The sequence below is a fragment of the Nematostella vectensis genome, chromosome 2 (assembly GCF_932526225.1).
Source record: "Nematostella vectensis chromosome 2, jaNemVect1.1, whole genome shotgun sequence".
Lineage (NCBI taxonomy): Eukaryota > Metazoa > Cnidaria > Anthozoa > Actiniaria > Edwardsiidae > Nematostella > Nematostella vectensis.
Window position 1 is genome coordinate 17,888,577 of NC_064035.1, and position 21,493 is coordinate 17,910,069.

Here is a 21,493-nt window from a genome sequence, read left to right on the forward strand (position 1 = left end):
CCATATTGTGGTCTATTCACCGTAGTATGATCTTTATTTATATATGACATCTTTCTCCTCGACAACGCATGCTCGTTCATCCACACCTAAGTTTTGTTTTTCAGGTTCCTCAAACACGATATCCAGCTCTGAAATGATAGATTTATGGCAAATTAATAGATTTATGGCAAGTTAATTTTATGGTACAGCCTTAGCAATTAAGAACGTTTAAAGAACAGAAATTTCAGATGAGTTCATTAACGGCACTTACTAGGATTCCCCCAAGAGGTGATATCCCCCGTATCACTCATAACTGCGTTCATATGACGTGCTTGAAGACGAAGGGCTACTAATGACAAGGGCTGTTCACATCCTAGAGCAATAAGGTCCCCTTCGCCTACTGGCAGGATCGCCGTGATCTGAAAGATGAGGACAAAAGAGAAATGATGCAGGGTCGAAGTGTGGGGCAAGATGAGGACAAAAGAGAAATGATGCAGGGTCGAAGGGTGGGGCAAGATGAGGACAAAAGAGAAATGATGCAGGGTCGAAGGGTGGGGCAAAATGAGGACAAAAGAGAAATGATGCAGGGTCGAAGGGTGGGGCAAGATGAGGACAAAAGAGAAATGATGCAGGGTCGAAGGGTGGGGATAAGGTGAGGACAGAAGAGAAATTATATAGGGTGTGGTTAGTATGGGGTAAAAAAAGAGAAATGGGCAGGGTTGGGACCCAGGAATTACTCGACACCTAGACTTGACGGTCTATCGAGGACAGCTCTAGCTTGAAAGCGCCCTTTTTGTCCTGTCTTTCTAGCCGTCGCCGGCTTCCTTGCTAAACCCCATAATAGAGTATTTAACCAGGCCACGTCTCGTACATAGCTAAATGATAGGATCTGACCAGCTACATAAGTCTTTCAAAATCACTATCGTTAAATACTGATTAGTAACAGTACCCTTTCCGCGGTAAAAGTGCAGACTTGACGACCATCGACAACATCCCACAGCACAATGGTTTTATCGTCATGGGACAGGGCGTAGCGTCCACCGGAGCTCAACACGTCCACGCGGCAGCCATAGTGTGTGCTGGGCAAGACGTACTGTGCTGTGCCTAAAGTAACAACGTCGGGATTATTTTATTGGGGGAGACGATATATAGAAACATTAAGAACACATTGGGGAAAGGGGGGGGGATGACCCACCACATGCTACGGCCCTGTTTGAGGGGGTGGATGATACAGCCAACACTTTTTCATCGTTACTCGAACTGTGCAAGATTCAACGACTGTGTATGATTTAGTTGAAAAAAAAAAGAAATCAGAAAACTAAAAATATGGTGAACAAGCTATAAATCAGCACAACGTCGAAAAGATATGCTGGACGCCTCTGTGAAACAGAGTGCGCTGACTTTTTGAGCGTTAGCCCTTCGTTGGAGCAAAAGAAAATATATATAGATGCCCGTCATTGCTCGTGCGTATCCTCGTCTGTGCGTGGAAGAAGGCGCGCTCTTGTTTTTAATACGGTTAAAAAAATACCTTTATTACTAAAATCATGAATCATCAGTCATTAATTTTGAAGCAATTTCGACTATTGGGTAAACCAGTATTGTTTATGATGGTAAGTATTCAAATGTTGGTAAAATACCGTTGCTATGGTCCCAGATGACGATGCGCATATCCTTATGAGATGTGATACACCTTGTCTTGCTGATGACGGCCAGCGAGTGCGAGTCAGTATCCCCTTCATAACGAAGGTCGTGGAGCAATTTCTCTAGAAATACGATCCGATAAAATTACTATAAACCAACAGGCACATGACAGCAATTCCCATGATATATAATTAATGGAACTTAATACGAACTCTCGCGCTGATTGGACACACTACAGCAACAACCAATTACACTTAAAAAGAGGAGAAGGGGGAGAGTATTTTTTTTGCGAGCAACAGGAGGCACGCCGTGTTTTAGTCAAACACCTCCATATCAAAATTCGCTGTTTTTTTTTTCTATTTTTATGCTTTATTTAAACTATCCAGTAAACGTTTCGTAAATGTGTACTTAATCAAGTTTATGTGGAATGTTCGCAAAGTGGCGCGATGTTGTAACAATACTATAGCTGAAACCTCCCCCACATACTACTTACTAGTATGCACATGCCAGACGCTTGGGTGGCGGATGTAGTCGTTCTTGTCATCGCGGCGAATGCTAAGAATAAACTCATTTCCGTCTGGAGTGAAGCTGGCGAGCGTCAGTACGAAGCGGGCGTAACCTGTGCGGTCTACTTTGAATAGCATCTGGCGTCTAACCACGTCCCAGATGAAGATCACATCTAGTGGCTCGTCGTTACTCGCCATGAAATGCCCTGAAGCGTCCACGATAAAGGCCTGGATCTTGTACCCCGACCGAGGGTTCTTCATCTGACCTGAGAGCTCGCCTGTACCGAGGGAGTAAGTGCACACGCTTTTCTGGTCGAGTGAGTAGGTCAGGAGTTCATGGCAATTCTTATATTTCACTAAACACAGATCGGGTGTGCCGGCGTAAGTAAAATCCGGTAACTTACAGTCCCGCAACACATGAAGCACACGAAAGGTTTTCAAAGCTACAACAACCACCCTATCAACCACCCTCAGCACCACACTCTCAGAGTCGACTACCTTCAAGTAACTAGCCGCCACATTCGTCACTCTACGTACAGGAAGTGACGTTGCTAAATTCCAAACTGTGACCACATGATCGTCCATACCGAGTCGCCCTACTGTTATCACGTGATACGGGTCGTCAGGTATGGGGTTCACGGAGACTACCGTCTCGGGTCTACCAACTCGGTGGTTAACGTCCTCGCGTGACAAATCCCATATACGAATCACGCAATCCCCTCCCGACGTCACGACGACGTCATTGGATGCGACAAGCACCCTCGATACGTAGTTGGCATGACGAAGGACTTCGCGTCTCTCATCCCGCTCGAGGTCCAGAATCACGACTTTCTCTCTCTTTGGGAATACAAGCAGGTCGTCATTCGGCGAGAGAGACATATTGCTTATCCAGTCATCAAGCTTACCACGCATGCTCTTTAGTTTGCATCCGCTGAGTATGTCGTACACGTCAATGCGCATCTTCTTGGCAACTAGCACTTGCATGTCGCCTTTCAGGGTGATGTCCGTGAGGTGTAGAAAGCTGTCTTCATCGTCCTGATCAAACACTTCGAAAGAGTGCGTCTCCGTAAGGGTGTCGACATCTATGACATGTAAGGAGTTTTCAAGTTTGGCCGAGTTACAAAGAATGAAGAGCTCCCCAGCACTCAGCACTGTGTTCTGTCCCGACTTCCCCACGGGGAGGAGCTCAGTGAACCGGGCTTTCTGCTTTCCAGTTGGCACGTCCACTATTTCAAGGCTTTCTTCTGTGAAGAATGCGATGATGCCGCTGTTTTCGCCCGCCAAACAGAAAAGCGGAGAGGAATTAAAGAACTTAGTTCTGAAGCTAGATGAGGAAAAAAAGAATAAGGACACATTTTGATCATTCTTCTTTCGAAAATGTCTGTATACCATACACCACCATTTCATACCCCTAACACAATCTCAGGGGACACGGCAATGCTTATACAGGACTTGATGATCTTGCAATAGCTGAGCGATGAAGTTGATGATGTATTGGTGATGGTGTTGGTGATGATAATAATGATCATGATACAGTCGATAGACAAAAGGTTGTTGTCAACCGGCTTCGCGACTACGCGACAAGCCCGCATGTAAGGATACGTAAAAAACACTGAAGCACCTAGCTGCATATATTAGCCACCGTGTCTGAAGTTATGCGGTGGCTAATATATGCAGCTAGGTGCTTCAGTGGTTCTTACCTATGCTTACATGCGGGCTTGTCGCGTAGTCGCGAAGCCGGTTGACGACAACCTTTTGTCAATCGACTGTATACTGTTATTAGAGACGTAAGCCTATGTTACCTACCTTGCCAAGACCTCTCCTGTGCTAATATCAAAGACAGTGATTCCTTTTGTTGACGAAACCACAGCACACCTGTCAGAATCTGCGCATTGGATAGCGCCAATACCCTCACCAATGTCCTCAATGGTAACCAGGATTGATCCGTCGTTTGCCGACCATACCTTAACTGATCCATCCTCACTCCCTGTCATTAGAATCAACGAGGGTAAACATGCGAACACCTATCCAATCACGAGAATCAATATGTGAACACTAAATAACATGACATTCTTGCTTAAGGCCACAAGGGGTTTTGTTGCTTAAGTACGCCAGTGTAAATAGTGTGAGGGGTCACGTTTAGGGTTAGAGAACGTTAAGGGGTTATAGGGGTAGGGTTTACCTGACACCACGCATGAGCCATCTGCGGTGACCGCTAGCCCATAGACGCCTTTGCTGTGACCGACTAACGTCTGGGTCAGTTGACCTCCAGGTGGCGTCAGAAACGCTCGCGAGGGCACAAGGGAAGGCACACAGGGTTGCAGAGCATCACGGAGTAGGCCTGCAAGACTCTGAGACGACAGGCGACATAAAAGTACGTACAAGCTACTCTCTAGGTAAGTAAAAGTTAAAAAGTATAAATAGTTCTTTTTTTCGAACCAGTTAAATTTCATACCTCATATAAAATAACATACCTTTGATAATTGTGATTTTTCTGTGGAAAACCCATTCTCTTTGTGCTGTACACCAAAAATAAAAGTGACATTGTAATATACAAATTTGTCAGTGGCACGTATATCATACACATGACGAACAAGCTACGTAAATGGAACGTACATCATACAAACGTCTGGCGACCTACGTAAAGGGTTCATACATCATACAAACGACTGGCAAACCACGTAAAGAGAACGTAAATCATACAAACGACTGGCAATTTGTGAAGAGAGTTGGCATGGATCCAAAACGATAGCGTCCTGGCCAAGTTGTAAAATATCCTCAATAGCCATTACATCCGAGTCTCGACAGGTCTGTCTTGCAAGGACAAAGTCATCCAGGAGAGCCCTGTAAATATAGTTGATAGTTGAAGTGGTGATGACGATATCCTGACACAGAATCTATAAGAATTCTTTTCCCTGAAATTTCTTGTGTTTCTTGAAAGCAATATGAAACACCATGATGGATATGGCCGGGTTGTTTTGTTTGGCATGGGAATTAGGTAAAAGCTAGTCGCAAAAAAGCAATCGGGAAAACTCGCAGATGCAAGATTTTGTTAACATTCCTTTGAAATTTTCGCTCTAATGCAAACGGATGGAGTTAGTGGTGGTGGTGATTGCGATGGTGACGCCAATTACCTGATTGATCTCGCTCGTAGTTTTGCATCAAGCCATTCGAAGTTACAAAGCACATGTCTCTTCAGATCTAGAAGCCTTCCACTATGAATTAAATGGTACGGAAGCTCGTGCAGCTTCCGGAGATTGTACAGATGTCGAGATAGCATTAAAGGTTGCGGCGGGACGCGGCTCGAACGCACCAAGTGTCCAAGGGAATTCTCAACTTCTAAAGGTATAAACACATCGGCCAATTTAGATATTTGCACTGTTATTAATCATATCTGATATTTAACCTGTTTCTATTTCGATTAGTCACCAAGATGCAATATCATATGTGAAATGCAATGAGGGTAACATGAAAATGTTCAAGAAAATTATATGCCTTTCTGGACAAGTATTAGTATAATTCATAGATGACTGTGTACCCCCTCCTCGACGCTTTATTCTTATTGAAGAATCGCCTAATCTTAGGCACATTCGCATATACTATCTATGCCTGTGTATCCATGCCCCCCCCCCGTGCCTGTCCACCTGCCTAAACTTTACGTACCATAAGGTCGCGCGCCAATAAAGTAGTCCGCCATGTTGGAATGTAGCTTGGCCTTGGTGTCAGAGTCTGCTAGGTATCGATCTCTTGCGGCCTCTATGAACTGGCGATGGTACCAGTAGGTAACGCGCGCACCCTCCGACCCCCTGTCTACGAGATAGGAGTCGAGGTCTGCTCGTATCCGTACCCATAGCAAGGGGGGCAGTCGGCGGATGGGTGGTGTCCAGTATTGGAACACATCATCAAGAACTTCATCATCACTAGACAGGATATCGTCCAGTTCCGTCTCCGTCAGGCCACTGCGGGCTGATGCAAAGGTCAATATTTGGGTAAGAATTTGATTTGATTTCGCTGCTTGGTAGTCTTGAATGAATCGAGTATTTGTACAGTGTGTATTATATTTAGCCACACCGGTCAAAGGTGTGATTTAGCCTGCACTAAAGAGTAAGTACGCAGCTGCTTAGTCTCCTATTATCCTTTTTCTACAAAGGAGTTCTTTTGTCTCTATTCTTCTCGTTCTTTTTGAATTTTATTTTATTTTATTTTATTTTATATTTAGCCACACCGGTCAAAGGTGTGATTTAGCCTGCACTAAAGAGTAAGTACGCAGCTGCTTTGTCTCCTATTATCTTTGTTCTACAAAGGAGTTCTTTTGTCTCTATTCTTCTCGTTCTTTGTGTCGAGGTGCGGATATTGTTCACTTGCCCAATCAAATTGCAGCTTGTAAGAGCTGCGTACTGACCCGCACTAAACAGGCGTGTGGATTAAACCTACCGTGTTGTAGCTTTGTACATATAACCCGATATTTTCACTAAACACACATGTGGATTATACCTGCGGTGAGGTAGCCTAGTGCATGCTGGACCAGTATCCTCCCATGTTTGGCCTCTATGCGCTCTAACAGTCCATTAATAGCATCCCTCACACTGCCATAGAGTCTCGTCTGCCCTGGATCCGTGTACGAGTGCCAACGACAAGCCTCGTCAAACGAGATCTTGAGGAAGAGCGGCAGTGGGCACTGACTAAACGCGCTCATCACCAGGTCACGCTGCGCCGGCTGCAAGGTTCGTCCTGACTGCTGGAGCCACATGGAGAGAATGTCAGATACGTCACTATGAGGCAGCGACGGCACGGAGATAAAGAGCTTGTCATTCTTGAACATCGCCTGTTGGACGGAAATCAGAAGATTTACACCGGACGGGCGTCTGTAGTGTGATGTTGAGGGCAGCGGCGGGCACATTTTGCGGGACTATTAAACCATAGGGCTGTACTACTGAGCTATCGTGGGCAGTATCACTGAGCTATCGTGGGCCGTATCACTGAGCTATCGTGGGCCGTATCACTGAGCTATCGTGGTCCGTATCACTGAGCTATCGTGGGCCGTATCACTGAGCTATCGTGGGCCGTATCACTGAGCTATCGTGGGCCGTATCACTGAGCTATCGTGGGCCGTATTACTGAGCTATCGTGGGCCGTATCACTAAGCTATCGTGGGCCGTATCACTGAGCTATCGTGGGCCGTATCACTAAGCTATCGTGGGCCGTATCACTGAGCTATCGTGGGCCGTATCACTGAGCTATCGTGGGCCGTATTACTGAGCTATCGTGGGCCGTATTACTGAGCTATCGTGGGCCGTATCACTGAGCTATCGTGGGCCGTATCACTAAGCTATCGTGGGCCGTATCACTGAGCTATCGTGGTCCGTATTACTGAGCTATCGTGGGCCGTATCACTGAGCTATCGTGGGCCGTATCACTAAGCTATCGTGGGCCGTATCACTGAGCTATCGTGGGCCGTATCACTAAGCTATCGTGGGCCGTATCACTAAGCTATCGTGGGCCGTATCACTGAGCTATCGTGGGCCGTATCACTAAGCTATCGTGGGCCGTATCACTGAGCTATCGTGGGCCGTATTACTGAGCTATCGTGGGCCGTATCACTAAGCTATCGTGGGCCGTATCACTGAGCTATCGTGGGCCGTATCACTAAGCTATCGTGGGCCGTATCACTGAGCTATCGTGGGCCGTATCACTGAGCTATCGTGGGCCGTATTACTGAGCTATCGTGGGCCGTATCACTGAGTTATCGTGGGCCGTATCACTGAGCTATCGTGGGCCGTATCACTGAGCTATCGTGGGCCGTATCACTGAGCTATCGTGGGCCGTATCACTGGGTTATCGTGGGCCGTATCACTGAGCTATCGTGGGCCGTATCACTGAGCTATCGTGGGCCGTATCACTGAGCTATCGTGGGCCGTATCACTGAGTTATCGTGGGCCGTATCACTGAGCTATCGTGGGCCGTATTACTGAGCTATCGTGGGCCGTATCACTGAGCTATCGTGGGCCGTATCACTGAGCTATCGTGGGCCGTATCACTGAGCTATCGTGGGCCGTATCACTGAGTTATCGTGGGCCGTATCACTGAGCTATCGTGGGCCGTATCACTGAGCTATCGTGGGCCGTATTACTGTGTTATCGTGGGCCGTATCACTGAGCTATCGTGGGCCGTATCACTGAGTTATCGTGGGCCGTATCACTGAGCTATCGTGGGCCGTATTACTGAGCTATCGTGGGCCGTATCACTGAGCTATCGTGGGCCGTATCACTGAGCTATCGTGGGCCGTATCACTAAGCTATCGTGGGCCGTATCACTAAGCTATCGTGGGCCGTATCACTGAGCTATCGTGGGCCGTATCACTAAGCTATCGTGGGCCGTATCACTGAGCTATCGTGGTCCGTATTACTGAGCTATCGTGGGCCGTATCACTGAGCTATCGTGGGCCGTTCTACTGAGCTATCGTGGGCCGTATCACTGAGCTATCGTGGGCCGTATCACTGAGCTATCGTGGGCCGTATCACTGAGCTATCGTGGGCCGTATCACTGAGCTATCGTGGGCCGTATTACTGAGCTATCGTGGGCAGTATCACTGAGCTATCGTGGGCCGTATCACTGGGTTATCGTGGGCCGTATCACTGCGCTATCGTGGGCCGTATCACTGAGCTATCGTGGGCCGTATCACTGAGCTATCGTGGGCCGTATCACTGAGCTATCGTGGGCCGTATCACTAAGCTATCGTGGGCCGTATCACTGAGCTATCGTGGGCCGTATCACTAAGCTATCGTGGGCCGTATCACTGAGCTATCGTGGGCCGTATCACTGGGTTATCGTGGGCCGTATCACTGAGCTATCGTGGGCCGTATCACTGGGTTATCGTGGGCCGTATCACTGAGCTATCGTGGGCCGTATCACTGAGCTATCGTGGGCCGTATCACTGAGCTATCGTGGGCCGTATTACTGAGCTATCGTGGGCCGTATCACTAAGCTATCGTGGGCCGTATCACTGAGCTATCGTGGGCCGTATCACTGAGCTATCGTGGGCCGTATCACTGAGCTATCGTGGGCCGTACTACTGAGCTATCGTGGGCCGTATCACTGAGCTATCGTGGGCCGTATTACTGAGCTATCGTGGGCAGTATCACTGAGCTATCGTGGGCCGTATCACTGGGTTATCGTGGGCCGTATCACTGAGCTATCGTGGGCCGTATCACTGAGCTATCGTGGGCCGTATCACTGAGCTATCGTGGGCCGTATGACTGAGCTATCGTGGGCCGTATCACTGAGCTATCGTGGGCCGTATTACTGAGCTATCGTGGGCAGTATCACTGAGCTATCGTGGGCCGTATCACTGAGCTATCGTGGGCCGTATCACTCAGCTATCGTGGGCCGTATCACTGAGCTATCGTGGGCCGTATCACTAAGCTATCGTGGGCCGTATCACTGAGCCATCGTGGGCCGTATCACTAAGCTATCGTGGGCAGTATCACTGAGCTATCGTGGGCCGTACTACTGAGCTATCGTGGGCCGTATCACTGAGCTATCGTGGGCCGTATCACTGAGCTATCGTGGGCCGTATCACTGAGCTATCGTGGGCCGTTCTACTGAGCTATCGTGGGCCGTATCACTGAGCTATCGTGGGCCGTATCACTGAGCTATCGTGGGCCGTATTACTGAGCTATCGTGGGCCGTATCACTGAGCTATCGTGGGCCGTATCACTGGGTTATCGTGGGCCGTATCACTGAGCTATCGTGGGCCGTATCACTGGGTTATCGTGGGCCGTATCACTGGGTTATCGTGGGCCGTATCACTGAGCTATCGTGGGCCGTATCACTGAGCTATCGTGGGCCGTATGACTGAGCTATCGTGGGCCGTACTACTGAGCTATCGTGGGCCGTACTACTGAGCTATCGTGGGCCGTATCACTGAGCTATCGTGGGCCGTATCACTGAGCTATCGTGGGCCGTATCACTGAGCTATCGTGGGCCGTATCACTGAGCTATCGTGGGCTGTACTACTGAGCTATCGTGGGCCGTATCACTGAGCTATCGTGGGCCGTATCACTGAGCTATCGTGGGCCGTATCACTGAGCTATCGTGGGCCGTATCACTGAGCTATCGTGGGCCTATCACTGAGCTATCGTGGGCCGTATCACTGAGCTATCGTGGGCCGTATCACTGAGTTATCGTGGGCCGTATCACTGAGCTATCGAGGTCCGTTACACTGAGCTGTCGTGTCGAACATCCCTAAGCTATCAAGGCCATCATCCCTGAGCTATCGTGGTCCGTACCAATCAGCTATCGTGGCCCTTACCATTGAACTATCGTGGCCCACATCGTACGTTGAATTTTTTTCAAAATTGATTCAGCTACAAACGAAATTCAAGCAGGCCTTTCATGTTACTGTCTCACTGAATCTCACAATTGATCACGCGACCAAGTTCCCAATGCCTTCTTTTCACTATGCGTGGCCTCACCTTCAATTTAGGAAAGCATCTATACTGAGCTCCGGGAAGGGTTGACACGATCATCTTGCAGTGACCAGGGAGATGTTTTGGTAACCAGTCGAGTAGCCTTGCTCCATCCTCAGGTGATAACTGATCCAGTGAGTCCAGTAGCACAAGGAGTGGCCTTTTGGCCGTCGCTGACGCCAGCAATGACGGAAACAACTCGACCATGTCTTTCAAACCCTAAAATTAGAAGGATGAAGGGAACGACTCGACCATGTCTATCAAACTCTGAAATAAGCAAGGGACGAATTTTATTTAAAAGGTACGGATCAGATACAAGTTGATATTTTCTTGTAGAAAAGCTTGACTAAAGTACCTAAGTGTTTCCCAAATCAATAAGAATTCGATTGTATCGAGTGACTATGTTGTGTCCGTTTGCCATTCCCATATATTCGGTTGAATGGTGTTGAAGGCGTTTAAAATGCATATAACACTTTAAGGAATGGCTTGTTTGCCAGAGATTTGTCCTAAAAATCCAAAGCTTTTCCGTGTACATATCCTTGGGAGTTACTCGGTCGTGAAGAGTAAAATAATAATTAATCTTTACCTGCGGAATAGAAGTAGTAAGGCGATAGACACACTTGATCTGTTCGCAAATAGACTTCATCAGGCGACGAATCGTAGAGCTCTTTGGGGTGGTACCCAGAAACCTGATAGTTAAAAAACATTACATTGCACCAAATACTCTAAGCCGAAAAGTTAGGGAATCCTTTCCTCACGTACTCGGCGTAGTCGGCATGCGACGCGCGCTATCGTGGCCACCTTTTTGTGAAGTACGCCAATACGGATGCGAGAATTGTGCTACGTCACTACCAGAAGAAAATTATGCGCATCCAAGAACAAGAGGGAATCATCCTAGTTGTGAACTTTTGTCACAACCAAAACTGCATGCTATTCTTAAAGCTAATCTTGCCGTACAGTCGCTGTTATTTACCTTTATTCGTACTTGAAGCGGGGGTACGCATTTTACCTGAGAACGACACACGCCTCCGGATGAATCCAGTCTCTCGCGCATTTTGCCGCCATCGCCATTATTGACGTCTTGCCGCAGCCAGAACAGCCATGGAGAACTAAAGGCTGTCTAAGCCCATCTCGGAGATAATCCCCGATGGAATTTAACACGGCCTGCCTACCGTGGAACATGTCCAGCTTGGACTGACAGAACATCATGTGCTGAACAACCTGGAAGTTTTTAAACAGGGCTTGGATGGGGTTAACCGACTACCGACAAACGGCTTATAAATTAACTGACTACCGACAAAACATGAAAAAGACTAGTGACTAGCGACAAAAGATATTTGCCGACTACCGACATTTTATTATTTCCGGTTTTTTTAGTCTTTACTTCCACCGTCAATCTACTTAAATTCGGCCATTTCCGAATCTGCACTATGTATTTCCTGTTGCATCAACTTTTCAGTCAATATTGATCGATAATTAATTTATTATCAATAATTTATTCATTACTCATCAATCCTAAATAAAGTTGTTTATACGTGAAATCTGGTACAAAAGCGAACACTAGCTTATATTCACTGACTACCGACAAAGACATAATTCTTACCGACTACCGACAAATTATGGACAATTTAACGGACTACCAACATGCAGACCCCCACTCCATTCAGACCCTGTTTAAAGCCGCATTATCACTAGTTTACTACCGGTCGGTTAGGTAATAATATCCGATGATTTTTCACGGAAAACGCGAAAAAATATTTCAAAATATTGAAAGTGTGTGATGTGATTGATAATTTAGAGCGGATGGCCTGTTAAATATCTCGGATTCTAATAGATTTGTTGTCTTTTAACGGTTGAGGTTTCCGTCGGACCTCCGGAAGTAAACTGGTGACAATGCGGCTTTAAAGGGTATGAGAGCACGATTAAGCAAAGTGCCTTTTTTGAAGATTAAACAATACATGAATAACTATCATAATAGTTTACGTTTTTGTCTTTCAGTTTGATTTTTTGTTTAATAAAAAGTAAAAGAAATTCCATATAATTTCTTCATGATCAATTCTCGGACGTTGACGATGTGCAAAAAAGTGCTGCCCTCTTCTCCTACCTCCTCGTATATCGGACTCTCGATCTCGCTGCTCGTGTTCTCTGAGATACTCTGGGTTATCTTAGTCTCTAGCACTCGCTGGAAGTCCCGGCAAAAGGTATTCAGGTACTGTCTATGCTCGTCATTGGTAGGGTCAATGCCTGGAGAGAACAGAATATTCTTATTCGTGTTTACTCTAAAGAAAAAGGGCTTGAATCAGATGCTTGTACGGCGCTGGCTTTATCAAAAATAAGGTCTCCTGAAGAAAACAAAATCTTCAAACAAGCTCTTACATTGCAAGGCGATTATAGGAATGTGGATAATTGCTAGGAGCTAAATTGACGAGGTACCCAAAATTCGCTCAAAGTTTACGTCCGGTGAATTTGTAGAGTGCTCCCTTCCGTAACGCATCCCTGGTTTTAGCATTTGAGATTTCAAGCAGGGAACAAGCTATGCTGCCGAGGTAGGATTTTAGTGTGTATGTTGCTTTTGAGGGTAAAATCTATCTCTTTTGAAGAATTCACCTTTTCAAGCGAAACTGATTTATTGCTCGTGCAGAAAATTGCAAGAACCGGATAAAGTCCAAAACAATACTCCTAAAAAAATTACTAAAATTAGCTAGAGGGTGAAGAAAATAAATACAGCATTTTTTCAATAACACGCTTGTAGATTGAAAAGTTCAAACAATCTTGAGGATTTAAAAGACTCTTTCAAAGCAACAATATCTTAGCAACATGCTTTGCCAAAATTAGGGGTTATCGCCTTCTTGATGAATGTTGTTGGTGACAAGTTATATAACGAGCGAGATCCACCTTACATGCCTTCTCAGTCAAGTTTGCTTTAACAAGAATGCGGTTTTCTCTGTATCCAATGCCGACAATGCTACAACAAATAGTCTTCCTGCAAATTTGGGCCATTGCGGGTGTTCCTCAGATACCTTTCTTGGTCCACTTGATTTTGTATACTAGCATGTTGTTTATTCCCAAGATTTGCTTCATTGACGATTTCAGCTGTTGTAACATGCTCATCCGGTCCGTGATCTCGTCCCCAATAGTCGTGTCCATATATCTTGACAAAGCACTGCCTCCAGAAGCCGGGTCGAGGTCTGTGAACTCACGCTGGAACCAGTGGCACTTTGATTTATCCACAGAAGGTTTAAGAAGTCCCTCTTCTAATTCCATCTCACAAACTGAAAGAGTAAGAACAATTTGTTGCTAGAAAACGGTAGCTATGCAGGATTGTGTTAGAGTATGCTATCCCCTTTCGATACAATAAAGCGCCCTGGAAACTGTTATCTACGAAATCCACTTTGAAAGTAAAAGAGATGATAAATAAGCGCACAAACATAAAGAATTTCGGGTGTTCAAATCAAAATAACATGAGTGGGCTCTCCATTATGGTAAAGTTAATATTCATGCCCTAACTACATTAAAAAAAATGCAATCAAGCATAACTCTGGTTAATCCGAAAACGCAAAGCGTCTTTTCTTATTTTTATGTACAGTTTATAGGTGTTTAGATACGATATTACTCAGTGACATATCGACATTGCTTATATAGATATCATGAATGTATTATTTTGTGAGATGGTTGCAAAAAAAAACAATTACCTGAGCGAGTGTACTTATGCACCGTTGCTTGATCGCTATGCGCCTTATGAATCGCTGTGACAATGGCGTTTTTGAGAGCTGTACAGTCTCTAGCCCAATCATCTTGTGCCTGTTTTCTCACTTTCTTATCGCCTTCAGTAAAAAAACCGTGAATCCATGTGGAGACGGGTTGCAAAATATATGATGCCGGAATGCAGTTGGTATCAAGTCTGTACCACCTTAAAAGAAAGGATTAAGAACCAAGGGTCAGAGCCATAGCAGGGGGTGGGGCACGTGCCCCAATATTTTCAAAAATTATAAGGAAATGACCAGTAGAGGTAAAACGACCAGTGGCTGCAAAGTTTCTGTATTGTGCCCCCCCCCCCCCAATATTTCAAGGCCTGCTACGGCCCTGGATATCAAATATTAGGCAAATACTATAGGGTAAAACAAAAAAAATTCAAGTGTCAATTCAATTTTTTTAAAGGAGGCTTACTTGTCCAGTAAATCTTTACCAGTACTGTTGCAATTGGCATGTATCATCTGGAGCTCATCAGAGGGCATCACAGGCGCCAGAGGGCAGTAGCCATATTTCTCTGATAACAGGGTCTAAAGGACATGTGGGATTATAGTATATTGTAATAGCATTTGAACATCACAAGCACAAACATGTTGAACCATTTGAAATCAAAACATACTGTAAACTACAACAGAATAAATTCATCTGACATCTGGTATACAGCATGAAGAAAACAAAGTGCTTGACAAAAGGTGTTTTTGAATGTTAATTGAATATTGCAATAAATTCATCACAATGGCAGAAATATCATTTTCCTCAAAGTTCTCAAACTCACAATGAAATTCGGACCAGCAGAGATTTTCTGGCAAGCTCTAATCTCACGGATACAGAGGTCAGTGGTCTCATGCAGATCCGTGGCAACATCCCTCACTCCCCAGCGCATATCCACTACCTGCACCAAACATTTCATTAGAAGCTTGTCAATAAGTATCATTAGAAGCTTGTCCATGTGTACAGTCATATACACTCAATTATGTCATACCTACCTCTATAAATAAATACCACCAATGAATGCCTTCATCTCTAGGAATGGTTATTGCATTGTATTTCATCTATTTTTGAGTCGTTTTATTTCAAAATGTGCAAATTTTGCAACTCCTAGCATTTTCAATGTGCATTTTGGATAACCCGACTAGCAGGTGCAGCAGTGTTCCCAATTGACCGTCTAAAAATAGGGGGAGGTATCTGTTTTATGGTGTGTTTTATCTGAATACACCTATTTCAAATAAGGTGCTCAATGGGTACCAAGTAAATTAGCAAATAAGTATAAATAAAATACAAATCCAGATATCAAAAGCTGTAGAATTCTTGTTTACATTCTTATGAACATTCAGATAACATTTAGATACAAGGGTTCAGCCATTTATACGCTACCCATTAGTCACCATTATGACACATTGATTCTCGAGTGCAACCTTATTTGAAATAGGTGTATTTGGGTTAAAAAATAGCAAGTGGTCAATGGGTTAAAATACCTTGGAAATTTACCTGGAATGTGTTAAAATATCTTGGAAATTTACCTGGAATTCATAGCCTTTTTGTTTGCAGAATTCTTTGAGCTTAGGATACACTTTCTCCATTAAGGCATTTCTCTCTTCCTCTGTGTCTAATAATGCGAATAACATAAAATCTGTATATATTCTACATGTTATAATTGTTTCAAAAGTAAAACTAGATGCTTTTTTTTACCTGTGAACGTTGAGCTCATAAAGATTCTGATTATCTTTGTGTTGATTGGACATTTAAAGTCTATCTCTCCTCTAATAACTCTACTAACTCGCCCAGAAACCTCAAGGCTGTCAAAAAATCAGTAAATAAAAAAGGTTGTTACAGGTAACAATTATGAGGTAACTTAAAACTGCCATTTCACTCACTTTGGTGTTTTATTTGATCTTGAGATTGTCTCACTCTTTTTTTTCTTCTTGAATCCTGCCATTTTAGTATCAGGAATTGTCCCATTCTTAAGGACCAGCTTAGTGCTAGTGGAATTGGATTTACCAGATTTCTTAGAAGTATTCCCTGGTACCCTGGTCTGTGGATTTCTTGGTGCAGATGTTTTTTCCCTTGTTTTGGATTGAGTTTGTTGACAATGAAGCCCTGATGAAGATTTCTTCCCTGACTTGTTTGTCACAGTTGACACAGTTTTTCCTTGTACTGTTAGCTGTGGTGATCTGCATTGTATATTTAACATAAAAAAGAAATAACTATGGATAAACCTAAATTCCAGTAGCCAATAATGCTCAAATGAAAAGAGCCCGCAAGCTTAAGAGGCTCAAATACATAGATATAGATACCCCCTCTACTCTTCCCTTCAGAACACCCATATACTTATTTACATTTTCCTTGTTTTTACTGGCTCGTTCTATAGAAATCAAGGGTGAAGTCCCATTGTGGACTCTGTGGAAAGAGGTATCTGAAGTTGCTCCAGAATCTCTGTTAGAATTTTTATATCAGAAGCGGCAGAGCTGGTCGAAAAGAACGGGAGAATTAGACTAGATGCCTAGTGTCAAGACGATGACTTAGAATCCACTCTTTTTAGGGACATATACAAGCTTCTGAATTGCTGCGAAAGTTTTCAAGCTTCATAACAAACAGCGTCATATTTTTAGTCCCCCTAATTCTTATCACCTACTTATTTTCATAAAACCGAACTAAATTGTGCGGAAAGCACCATGTGCGGCGCCTATGCCTACGTCTCTTTCGGCATACATATAGATTAATCGATTATCTTTGCTTACCGTGTGCTCATAGATCCATGTTGTTCATCGTGAGAGTGGTTGTTCATGCCCTTCATCCTAGCACCAGCGACGACAACATGCATAACACGCGACCCCCTCTCTCGTGTCGAGGAGGACTTCGCACTCACTCCGTTACCCATTACTTTAAAACTTGGTAAACATAGCAGAAAAAGAAGACAAATGGAATGGATGATAACTCATGAATGTGTCGATATCACCACCAACTTTGTATACAACAGTAGAGTAGCAACGATACCAGCTCACTCCGCACTACTTGTAACACAGGCATCCGGAAAATGACAGGACAGAATACGAAAAAAAACAAAACAAAGGGACCCATCATAAATGAACCCCTGCAAAAAAAATCAAATATGCTCTGAGGTTGAACGTTGTACAGTAAGTGTAGATATCGGACAAATGCAAATGCTGAAGGTGATTATCCAAACAAAAAAAGCAACGAAAACTTTGGTGACTTGGATCAGTTTTAGTCAAGTCAATCTGTGTCAATTCCATGGACAACTTGCTTTATTTCGATACTCAAATTGTGTCTTTAATCATTTTTGGTCAATGACTTTTGAAATTTTCTGATTCAAACTTGTATTTTTAATTTTTTTAGAGTTTTTGACGCGGATACCCTGTCGTTTTTGGAATACAGAAATATTGGATAAATTGGGCAATTTGCTTTGTTTAGATGTCCAAACTGTGTCTTTAATCAAGTTTCACATATTTCAGGAGGTTCCACCAAAGTGATTTTTGGGGACTTTTAGTATGTTAACTAGGCTGTACCACTTGTTCAAAATCCGCTGAGAGAAATTCTATTGCAATTAGTTCCACCTGGGCCATAAAAATTTCATAGATTGACTGGACTAGTAGAATTTCATGCAGTTATACCACAATTTTTGTTGGCGTGTCCTGCCGATACCAACACAAAATTTAAGGAAAACTAGTACTAGCATACCAGGATCACACATTTGGTTGACAAGAACATCATGAAAAAAGGAAGATTCCATCGTCGTCTTATGTGTACTGAAGCATATCTTTATGGAGGCTGGCTTCTTTAGGTGGCCGCTTAATAGAGATACCACTGTACCTTCTATTGTAGTTCTAACAGCGAGGAAAAGGCCGACCACGATTTAACCCGCCCTATGATACCAGTGCACAGGACATCAAATCTATATATACATATATTTTCCTTTTGGCCTACAACATAGCCCGGGCTCTTTCGATCGTCAACTTGTTTTTAAAATTATGATCTTTTTTGGTATTTTTTGGACTAATAACCTGTAGGTTTGAATATAGGCGAGAAAAACACTGAAAACTACATTTATAATACTCCGGGTACTTTCAATACGTCTTCAGGCTCTTATAGCCGTTACGATAACAAATTGTCCATTACTGTATACTGTATACGATTATATTTTTGCGTACTTCATGCAATCGGTCACGTGTTTCTTGGATTATGAAATATACATTTTTTTATTATTCAAACATTTTATTGTTCAAACATAATTCCACAGAAATGTACTTATTCTATCTGATCCAGATATACTTAGCCTATCACAACAGCGTGACATAACAGACTTATGAAAACATTTTTTGAGAATGAAATTGAGATTTGAGAATTTCTCATAGTTACTTAGCGATCTGATATGAAAGAATTAACTAAAATTATATATTTTAAAGGAAACCTACTTTGCATAGAGTTATTTATTTAAACCAAATCTATGTATAATGCTCTAACTCTCTTTAATATAAATAAACTTTAGAATTGCTTAAATTTACTTAATTTGGTATTTCAAAATCTCATATATATCATAACAGCCAGTCAAATAATCTGAAACAGTTATGTCAGCCAGAACATTTGCTGCTACAGCTGAATGAGGGACAAGATGTTGACAACGACAGAAATATTCTACTAATCAAATCACCGCAAGGACCTGGAACTGCGCTGAGCGATGAGATCCTCTCGTCTTTGATCCTTTCTTTGGCTTGCCATTCTCTCGCAGCCCTAGATACATCGGCCTTCCTTTGTGATTGTTGTTAGCAGAGGAGAACGTGTGATAATCTGTTGACCCCAGAATATTACGGAACACGGTCTCGCTTGTTGCTTTCGCCTATAAATAGAGTAAATTAGTCAAACGGGAAATAGCGAGATATTGACGCATCTCGTTTGCACGCCTAGATGCACATGTGAATAATATAGCAAAACATACTTCCGGTTGTTCGTAGCTTTTATATATATTGGGCAAAAAAATCTCTAAAAACTGATTCTTATTTCTGGTAAATAAGTTATATCTTTTTGACATTGTTATATTAAATATATTGTTTCACTTAGCTATAGGCTGTTTTACAAGTAGGACTAGTTTAACAAACTTACCGTGGTATATAGATTTCCATTTTTGTCCATAGCCAGATATTTCCGAGCCCTAATACCAAAGAAGCGGACTAAACTTTGTCCAACTGACTGAAGTTGTAGTTTAACTGCAATAGAACACAACAATACGTTAGAGTTACGCTACATGATAGATAGAGATGGATAGATGCGATATGCACCTTTAGGCTTTATTGTTTAATGACACCGTATGGGGTTTCTATATTCCCAGATGCGCCGGGCTAGCCTAAACTTGCCATCAATTATACATTGTGTTCTCATTCCGTCATGGATATATTTTAAGGTAATCAGCAATCCAATCATCCAATACATTATTTGATTTCAATTGGCTAGCCTCACACGCACACAATACTCAAAACATCATGGCAAAAAAAAAACCTAAAACAACCAGCCTATCACGAGAAATGCAAAGAAATAGAATAACTGGTATGCGCACATAACTAGCGCTGAATTTTGCAATTTTTAAGAATATATATAGAGACATGAGGTATGAGACCAACTTGTGTCTTTAACATTTTTTTCTTTTCCCATAAAGACCTCTAATAGTTTTTATCATAAGCCCGCATTTTCTTGTCATTTGGGCAACTTGGCGCAGGCAACTCACCATTTGGATTGTTGATATTCGTAGTTCCTCCAACCGATCCGTCCAATCGGATCTCAAAAATCCACAAGGACTTTGTCTGCAAAATCACTGTCTTTCGAGTCGAAACTGCATGGAGATTTCTCCTTGATCTCGCAAGCAAGTGTGCAGGCATGTCTCGGTGACTTTCAGTCTTAGAAAAATGTTTCGGTCGCACTGGAAGTGAATAGCTAACGCTGACAAATACAAGTAGGCAGAGAAATCTCATCACCTAGAAAAGAAAAGAAGAGCACGTTTTAGTAGTTATCTGAGGATATTTTTGAATGCAATCAGCTTTCGAGCCTTTTAAAAATGCACATCATATTTGATGATCTATTTTATTTTGGTAGTCACTGGGTAAATGATGTAAATGCGTCTAATTGTGTTGGAAAAATACAGACTTTTACGGCAAATATACAAGAAGACTTATCGAAGGCAGACGTAAGCAGGGGAAACCCCGCATTGCAGTCTTATTATGCCGTATCTCTGGCGCAATTATCATCCACGTGTACCCGCTTGTAGATCTGCTTGTATCGTACCCGCGCATCCCCAAATATAGATAGTTATTTATAGTTGATTTATTGTACGTAGAATAATGCTTTTTGGACGACTTGAGCATAAATTTGTAGTTCGTTGAAACGATCCCCTTGGATGAAGACTCGTGCGTACTCCCAAGCAACACCCCTCTGTAATATTGAGCTGTCAAAACAGCTTACATGTTTATCACTACAACAGATCCTGGTCTATAACAAACTATCGACTCCAGTTTAAAGCTAAAATCGAATTTAAACTCTCTTCAGAAAATTTCTTAACATAATATTTTTTTATAAATAATTTTAACTTACTGTGTTAAGGTGGAGGTCCATCTATGAGCGTGATCTGCGTTATTAAATTCTTCTTTTCTTTTTTACCCTCTTGTCGACCGTTCTAAACCCTGCACAGAGCGAGGCAGCAAATAATGCGCTTGTCGCTCGGGTTGAGTGGTGAGCCGGGGGGGTTTGCAGGGTCGTTGGAGGTCTTGTAGTGGCATTTTGAGAACTCAGCTCTTTTATACATTCGCAAAGAACTTGTTGCCAGGAGACCACAAATACCTGGGGTATGACGTAATTATATCCACTCCAAGATATTTGTCTCAGAAGCCTTCGACGGGGGTGGGGGAATGGAAAAACCAGCTAAAGGGAAACTAAAAACAACTTCCGCAAAAAAAAAACTTAAACTCTTATTACCCTGGACGGGGGAGGAGAATTAAAAAAGTAAACAGTTAAAGGAAAAACAACAACAACAATAACGAACTTCCGCAAAATCAAATTTTAATAGCTAATGCATAGAAAAATCATAATATAAAATTTCTACAACCTTAAAATGTTGCTGTCTCATGCAATCACATACAGGTTTCCCAC

General features: G+C 43.2%; 2 protein-coding genes across 2 annotated transcripts; both read right to left on the bottom strand.

Annotated features, from left to right (window-relative positions):
* Positions 1-5: 5 nt before the first annotated feature.
* On the bottom strand, positions 6-17,361 carry LOC5508767 (NACHT domain- and WD repeat-containing protein 1). Its single transcript, XM_048723368.1, has 24 exons — positions 17,083-17,361; positions 16,219-16,515; positions 16,034-16,140; positions 15,865-15,950; positions 15,120-15,236; positions 14,762-14,874; positions 14,287-14,504; positions 13,615-13,866; positions 12,699-12,838; positions 11,604-11,815; positions 11,181-11,283; positions 10,601-10,813; positions 6,621-6,951; positions 5,790-6,092; positions 5,261-5,465; positions 4,805-4,970; positions 4,754-4,763; positions 4,309-4,581; positions 3,932-4,113; positions 2,114-3,548; positions 1,617-1,742; positions 929-1,083; positions 251-398; positions 6-128 (listed from the first exon to the last, which is right to left on the bottom strand). The coding sequence occupies exons 1-24, from the start codon at positions 17,220-17,222 to the stop codon at positions 34-36; spliced, it is 5,427 nt and encodes a 1,808-aa protein (XP_048579325.1). The 5' UTR covers positions 17,223-17,361; the 3' UTR covers positions 6-33.
* Positions 17,362-18,553: 1,192 nt separating this feature from the next.
* On the bottom strand, positions 18,554-21,191 carry LOC5508769 (fibroblast growth factor 2). Its single transcript, XM_001629273.3, has 4 exons — positions 20,939-21,191; positions 20,079-20,325; positions 19,460-19,563; positions 18,554-19,196 (listed from the first exon to the last, which is right to left on the bottom strand). The coding sequence occupies exons 1-4, from the start codon at positions 20,957-20,959 to the stop codon at positions 19,002-19,004; spliced, it is 567 nt and encodes a 188-aa protein (XP_001629323.1). The 5' UTR covers positions 20,960-21,191; the 3' UTR covers positions 18,554-19,001.
* Positions 21,192-21,493: the final 302 nt, after the last annotated feature.

What these genes read in the sequence shown, in the direction of transcription:
- LOC5508767 (XM_048723368.1), bottom strand. Translation starts at nt 17,222, where the DNA reads ATGGGTAACGGAGTGAGTGCGAAGTCCTCCTCGACACGAGAGAGGGGG. An exon ending in AAAAAGGCTATGAATTCCAG is followed by an intron (nt 15,237 to 15,864) that starts GTAAATTTCCAA and finishes TGTTTGGTGCAG; the next exon opens with GTAGTGGATATGCGCTGGGG. An exon ending in GATGCTTTCCTAAATTGAAG is followed by an intron (nt 6,952 to 10,600) that starts GTGAGGCCACGC and finishes TCCGTCCAACAG; the next exon opens with GCGATGTTCAAGAATGACAA.
- LOC5508769 (XM_001629273.3), bottom strand. Translation starts at nt 20,959, where the DNA reads ATGGACCTCCACCTTAACACA. An exon ending in TGGACCTCCACCTTAACACA is followed by an intron (nt 20,326 to 20,938) that starts GTAAGTTAAAAT and finishes TTTCTTTTCTAG; the next exon opens with GTGATGAGATTTCTCTGCCT. An exon ending in ATGGAAATCTATATACCACG is followed by an intron (nt 19,197 to 19,459) that starts GTAAGTTTGTTA and finishes CTCTATTTATAG; the next exon opens with GCGAAAGCAACAAGCGAGAC.